Here is a 7,500-nt window from a genome sequence, read left to right as displayed (position 1 = left end):
GGGGGTCTCTGATGGTCTCTGGTGGTCTCTGGACGGTCTCTGGTGGTCTCCAGTAGTCCCAGTCTTTGGTGTTCTCTGGTGGTCCCAGTCTCTGGTGGTCTCTGATGGTCTCTGGGCGGTCTCTGATGGTCTCTGGTGGTCTCTGGGCGGTCTCTGATGGTCTCTGGGCGGTCTCTGAGGGGGTTGTCTCTGATGGTCGCTGGGCGGTCTCTGGTGGTCTCTGGTGGTCTCTGATGGTCTCTGGGCGGTCTCTGGTGGTCTCTGGGCAGTCTCTGATGGTCTCTGGGCGGTCTCTGAGGGGGTTGTCTCTGATGGTCGCTGGGCGGTCTCTGGGCGTTACCCAGCTGGTGTTCTGCAGCCATGACGTGCTTCTAGAGTCACACTGTTAGAAGAGACTTCCCATCAAAGATCCCATTTACTCCCCCACAGGAAAGAAAATGGATTTAATTAAATAAAAATGAATTCATTCAATTACTCATTGACTCATAATGACGGATTAGGCATGCTTGCTCAGAAAGAGGGATTTATATAATGGATGATTAAACCAACATGCCTCTTCAACCAGACAGCAACACTATAATCATTATTTTTTTCTTGTCTTACCATTCAATACAATAGGACGTATCAATGCAGTATTATTGTACTGATCAACCCATTTGACCCTGCTGGTAGGGGTATGGTTCACATCTCAATGTCCCTCGCAGTGTGGTGGAAGCTATTTGAACTGTAACTTAAAACTAGCAAAAGATAAATGTAGTCTCTGTAGTGAGGCCCCACAACACGCCCAGACTCCAGGGGCTGAGGCTGCACAGGGCCTTGAACAGGGGCCTTGAACAGGGACCTTGAACAGGGGCCTTGAACAGGGGCCTTGAACAGGGGCCTTGAACAGGGACCTTGAACAGGGGCCTTGAACAGGGGCCTTGAACAGTCGCTAAGAGCTAGCAAAGGTCGATCAGCAAAGTCACAACTTTTCTCGGTTTTGGGAGCTCATTCCAAGTGGTGGAATGAGCTCCCTGCCGCTCTCAGGACCGCAGAGTCGCTCACTATCTTCCGAAAAGGACTCAAGGCTCACCTGTTCAGAGTCCACCTCGACTCTGCATAGCCACCTTTCCTCTTCTGACCACCATTGTACACTGTATTGTAGTGTATTGTATTGTAGCACTTAATAGTATTGTAATGTATTGTATTGTAGCACTTAACTGTGTAGCAACTGCAGCAGCTGCTATCATGCCTGTAATACGGGGAATTGATTGACCTAGCGATCGTGGTACTTCCACTTGGTTCTATGAACATCCTTTCTGTACCGACAGCAATATATTGATGCACTTCTTATGACAAATGTACTTATTGTAAGTCGCTTTGGATAAAAGCGTCTGCTAAATGCCCTAAATGTAAATGTAAATGTTGAACAGGGGCCCCAAGGTAACTCAGAAAGAGGGATTCCATTGCCAGTGTAATGGAAATGCCCATAAGACTGTTGTTGGCTCAACACCAAGACAACTGAGCCCTTAGATTTACCTCTAGGAACCATCCCTCTGTTTTCACCTCTTAGCAACGCTGAGGGGAAGGGGCCTCTGTTCAGCGCTCACTGCAGGGGCCCCTGTTCAGGGCTCACTGCAGGGGCCCCTGTTCAGGGCTCACTGCAGGGGCCCCTGTTCAGGGCTCACTGCAGTGTCAGAGCAGGGAAAGGCCCTTGAGGGCAAGCTGCAGATAGAGGGGCGGCTGCCCAGTCACCCAGTCAGGATGTGGCTCGTGGTATCGCTCTGAGCCTCAGTTCCTCTCAGGGCTGATAAGAGGTGAGAGAGAGAGAGAGAGAGAGAGAGAGAGAGAGAGAGAGAGAGAGAGAGAGAGAGAGAGAGAGAGGAGAGAGAGAGAGGAGAGAGAGAGAGAGAGAGAGAGAGAGAGAGAGAGAGAGAGAGAGAGAGAGAGAGAGAGAGAGAGAGAGAGAGAGAGAGACTCCCCAGGACAGAGCAGGGGAGGGGAGGGACTGCCAGAGGGGCTCGGTTCAGCTCAGTGTGGCCCCCCCTTGATGGAGCGTTGTGGCTCATCAACACAGGGCTATGTTTAATGTCTCAGCCTGCCTCGTGGTGCTGTGACTGGCGGTGGGTGAGAGCGGCCCTGGGTGGTGCTGACCTGGGTGGTGCTGACCTGGGTGGTGCTGACGTGGTGACCCTCTCTCCTCTCTGCAGCGATCGATCTGATCAACAACCTGCTGCAGGTGAAGATGAGGAAACGCTACAGCGTGGACAAGAGCCTGAGCCACTCCTACCTGCAGGTAAACACACACGCCCGCACGCACACGCACACTAACAGGGATACCACACTCAAATATCATCAGAAGGTCAACACTTCTCTAGAAGCTATCTGGCCCCTGAAGCCGGAGGCTGAATCCAACGTTGTATCGTGTGAGCTGAACGTAAATTAAACGAAGTCTCAGCAGAACCTCAGAGCCAGCAGATTGAATCCTGTCCTGACTGATGCGTCGGCCCCGTCCCGGTCTGGGGACTACAACATTAGTGGGGCTCTGTTCTGCTGAGCGGCAGTAAACACACGCTCCCTCGTGGGGCTCCTAAACACACCAGCTAGTGCCGGTCCCCTGAGCCAGGCGCCGTCCCCACTGACCTCCTCTCTCCGCCCAGGACTACCACACCTGGCTGGACCTGCGGGAGCTGGAGACCAAGCTGTGCGAGCGCTACATCACCCACGAGAGCGACGACACCCGCTGGCAGCTGTTCGCCCGCGAGAACACCCTGCCCTACCCCGCCCACCTGGTGGCCGCGGCCCCCGCCGGGATGGGCTCCGACGGCGAGGACGCAGAGGACGGCGACATGCAGGGTCTGACCGAGAGGGTCAGCATCCTCTGAGCGGGGGCACAGGTTCAGCTCCAGGGCCGTCGAGACCCGGACCCGTTGGTGGAGCTCTGGCCGGAGGATGGGGTGATGGGGGGGGGGGGCAGAGAGATTAAAGGACAGGGGACAGACGGCCCTGAGGCGGAGTGTTCCCAGGCCCCCGCCAGAGGGCCCCTCCCGCCTCGCTCCTCGTCTGCAACATGAACTCGCTGAACGCTGTCGTGGTTCCTCTGATCACTTACGCTCCGCTCTGAGCGGGCTGGACCGACTGGAGTGGTGACGTCAGCCCCCGGCCCCCAGCCCCTGGCACCCAGCCCTGGCCCCGGCCCCCAGCCCCTGGCCCCCAGCCCCGGCCCCCAGCCCCCACTGGTCCTTTAGGGGTCGCCCCTGATCTGGGGCTCCTGAACCCAGGCAGGGCCGTTAGCCGTGGTCTGAGTCTGGTCCACTTCCTCCAGGTCCTCCAGGTCCTCAAGGTCCTCCAGGTCTAAGTCCTCCAGGTCTACGTTCCCCAGGTCCTCCAGGTCCTCCAGGTCTAAGTCCTGCAGGTCCTCCAGGTCCTCCGGGTCTAAGTCCTCCGGGTCTAAGTCCTCCAGGTCTACGTTCTCCAGGTCCTCCAGGTCCTCCAGGTCTAGGTCCTGAGAGCTTTCTCCAGGAGGGACGGTCCACCTCCAGGGAGCGGAAGGAAGAGAGAATGAATCCCACATTTAAAAAACTGAAAATGACCACAAACTAAGTGTCATCATGAGTCTGGCTTAATGTTGTGTCTTCTTAACGCCCCCCCCCCCCTTGGGGAGCAGAATGTTGATGGTTATCAATCACTTCCTGTATTCTGGTAACCACCGAGGCGGGTAGCAGATACATCTCTGTGTCTGTTTCTGGAGTAAAGGCTTCGCGGTCGCCTCATACGTACACACGGGGTAAAGCAACACTGCGTGAGCGTGTCAGGTGACGCAAAGCCTCTGATGGGAGAGATGTGCAGATATCTGTCTGCTCATGGCTAACGGTCATGGCGTCATGCTTTGTCAGCTGATCATATTTGACATAGATGTAATATTATATATTACATAGATGCTGTTCCTCCATCTCCCCATGAAGTCCTGGTTTATTGGATAGAGCAGCCCAGAGTGGCTGACCACTGTCTCCATGTCAGGCTGATAGAGTTGATTTTAAGTCTAGATGCTTCTACTCCTTACTTACCACAAGCAGGACCTGTTGTTGAACCCTATAGCCGTATCCATGTAGTGTCAAACGTGTGTAGAGAATGTATGAGATATATGTGGATCCTTCTAGCATTTGTAACTACAATACAGGCATTGAACCATATCACATCCTGACTGGGCTGTCTGATTCCTCTCATTATTTATTCATGCATTTACGTAAGTGACCCACAAGTTCCTCCTCTTCTTTTGTCCCTCAAAGTCTCATGGACGGATTTCCCGAAAATCGGACAGAAGGCCTCATTAGATTAGAAAGATAAAAGGAAATAAAAGGATGTTTCTGTAATAACTAATAATGTTTTATTTTACTATATTTTAAAGCGAGAGAATAAAAAGCAGAGCTTGTGGGGGGGGGGGGGGGGGGGGGGAAGGACTGAAAACACCGGACGGAACATCGACGCGGCGGTCCCGCTGGGTCGCGGGGGTCCCGGTGGGTCGCGGGGGTCCCGCTGGGTCGCGGGGGTCCCGCTGGGTCGCGGGGGTCCCGGTCGCTGGGGTGTTGAACTAGGGTCGGAGCTGAGGTCGGCCAGCAGTCGGACGGCACGTAGCCGTTGTAGGAGCGAGAGAGCACGTCCCTGGATCAATGGGTGTGCGAGTGAGAGGCTGTGCTAAGCCCTGGAGTGGACCTGATTTACATAGGAGGCCCGTAGCACCGCACGCCACGAGTGGACCGGGCGCGTCTGCAGGCAGAGATAGAGTAGCGCTCTCTTGGTTGGCTGAGAGCCCTTTAGCCGGCTGAGAGGGGTCCTCTCTGCCCCTCTCCTGCACATCCATCCCCGTCGGGGAACAATCCTCTCCGGTAAATGATACCTTCTGTCTCTCCCTCTCTCTATTGCAATCGTACATTATGCAGGGTTGTCGTTCGTTGCCTTGCCTTCCGATTGACCGTGCCACTTAGTAATTACCGACTGATGCTAAGTGGAGTATAGATATATTATATATAGAAATATTTCTATGCACCCATTGATGAGTATGCGGTGGAAGATAGCCCACTTAGTGCGGCCGGTGGAGGTAAATGGCGGTCAGACATCAGGCACCGCGTTGTAAACAGCTCGGCTCTGGCTCCATCAGGGCCTTGGATCGCCTCCCGCGGTGGGAAAGAGCAGAGGGAGGTAGGGGGGGGGGAGGTAGGGAGGGGGCGGGGGGGGGGGGGGTAGGGAGGTAGGGGGGGGGGGAGGTAGGGAGGGGGCGGGGGGGGAGGTAGGGAGGTAGGGGGGGGGGGGTAGATATAGAATTATGGAATAGTAAATGGCGGGGCTTGATACACGCTGGAGGCGGTTTCAGGGGTACCATAATCAATATTGTTTTTAACCAAAATAAAAGTTGTTTATTTATAAATGGAATGTAAGGAATGAATAGCTTTAAGCACATGCACACATACAAACGCATGCACGCACACATACACGCATGCACGCACGCACACAAGTATGCACTTGCACATGCACACGTACACACACACGCCCGCGCGCAGAATGCATATCTCCAATATGTTTTCCTGTGGCTTCTTGCTGCCAGCCTTATTAGGTCATGGCTCTAAAGCTGTTCTCTTCTCCCAGGAACAAATTTCTGGGACAAAATATCAAAATACTTCCTGTGTAACGTCCCCCCCCATCCCCTCCGCCCCCCACCCAGGAAGGAGGAGAGGTGTCCGACCCCCGAGAACACATCCGGTGGCAATGTTTACCACAGGTGTGAGGGGGGGAAGAGATCTCTCAGTTAACCAACAACTCGTCTCAGAAGGTTGAAAGGGTGAAAGGGTAAAAGTTCTGTCAGTATATTAACGACATCGTCTCAGAGATGTGCACAAGTGTGAAATGGATCTCTCAGTTTATTCACTACAGTTTCAGAGATGTGAAAGGATTAAAGCAATCTCAGTTTATTAATTGTATACTCTCAGAGATGTGAATGAGCGAAATAGAGCTCTCACTATATTAACCACATATTCTGAGATATGTGTGAGGGTGAATTGTCCCTCACTAACTACAGTCTCAGAGATGTGTGAGGATGAGGGAGATCTCTCACTACTAACTACATAGTCTCTCAGAGGGGAAAGGGTCAATGGTACCTCACTGTACTAACTAGGGTCTAAGGGGTGTGTGAGATCTCTCACTGTACTAACTAGAGTCTAAGGGGTGTGTGAGATCTCTCACTGTACTAACTAGAGTCTAAGGGGAGTGTGAGATCTCTCACTGTACTAACTAGAGTCTAAGGGGTGTGTGAGATCTCTCACTGTACTAACTAGAGTCTAAGGGGTGTGTGAGATCTCTCACTGTACTAACTAGAGTCTAAGGGGTGTGTGAGATCTCTCCCTGTACTAACTAGAGTCTAAGGGGTGTGTGAGATCTCTCACTGTACTAACTAGAGTCTAAGGGGTGTGTTAGATCTCTCACTGTACTAACTAGAGTCTAAGGGGTGTGTGAGATCTCTCACTGTACTAACTAGAATCTAAGGGGTGTGTGAGATCTCTCACTGTACTAACTAGAGTCTAAGGGGTGTGTGAGATCTCTCACTGTACTAACTAGGGTCTAAGGGGTGTGTGAGATCTCTCACTGTACTAACTAGAGTCTAAGGGGTGTGTGAGATCTCTCACTGTACTAACTAGGGTCTAAGGGGTGTGTGAGATCTCTCACTGTACTAACTAGAGTCTAAGGGGTGTGTGAGATCTCTCACTGTACTAACTAGAGTCTAAGGGGTGTGTGAGATCTCTCACTTTACTAACTAGAGTCTAAGGGGTGTGTGAGATCTCTCACTGTACTAACTAGAGTCTAAGGGGTGTGTGAGATCTCTCACTGTACTAACTAGGGTCTAAGGGGTGTGTGAGATCTCTCACTGTACTAACTAGAGTCTAAGGGGTGTGTGAGATCTCTCACTTTACTAACTAGAGTCTAAGGGGTGTGTGAGATCTCTCACTGTACTAACTAGGGTCTAAGGGGTGTGTTAGGGTGAAGGAGATCTCAGCCTCTGATCCGGCCCTTCCAGATTCCTGGAATATTCGGGATGCCTCTGTCGGACACAAGACATAAATCAAACTCACATTATTCATCTTAAACCCCTCCCTGGTACCTGACAACGTGGGCAGCCATTTTGAACTATAAACCTGATAAGTAGGAATTAGAGGAACATTCAGAGTATGAGGTCCATATACTAAGGGAAAAGGTCAGTGAGGACGCCATGAGTTCCCGCTTCCTCCCTCCTGCTAGCTGCCTGTGCCAGCGGAGCTATGGTCTAGACGTGGCTGAGGTCTCTGGCTGCGTCCTGCCTTGTATCTCGCTCTGTAGTCACCCCTCCATCTGGTTGTATCCACTACATCTGCCCCCACACCGCAGACACCCGCCCCACGCCAGCCGCTTCCTCTCTACACGGGTGCAGAAGCTCCCCAGCCTCCCTCCCCTCCTCGTCCTCTCCTCCTTGCGCTTGTTGTACGTCTCCTCCTC

The 7,500-nt window shown here is 52.7% G+C and overlaps 1 protein-coding gene across 1 annotated transcript in view; it reads left to right on the top strand.

Moving 5' to 3' along the window:
- The window catches only part of prkd2 (protein kinase D2), a 20,907-nt gene extending 17,713 nt beyond the window's left edge, over positions 1–3,194 (top strand). The window contains exons 15-16 of the mRNA XM_056612336.1: positions 2,190–2,275; positions 2,640–3,194. Of these exons, the coding sequence (XP_056468311.1) occupies positions 2,190–2,275; positions 2,640–2,864 (311 nt within the window). The 3' untranslated portion in view covers positions 2,865–3,194. The remainder of the gene's footprint in view (positions 1–2,189; positions 2,276–2,639) is intronic.
- The last annotated feature ends 4,306 nt before the right edge of the window (positions 3,195–7,500 follow it).

This window comes from Gadus chalcogrammus, chromosome 16 (genome assembly GCF_026213295.1).
Source record: "Gadus chalcogrammus isolate NIFS_2021 chromosome 16, NIFS_Gcha_1.0, whole genome shotgun sequence".
Taxonomy (NCBI): Eukaryota; Metazoa; Chordata; class Actinopteri; order Gadiformes; family Gadidae; genus Gadus; species Gadus chalcogrammus.
The sequence above is the reverse complement of the archived record's forward strand: the minus strand, read 5'-3'. Positions and strand labels throughout refer to the sequence as shown.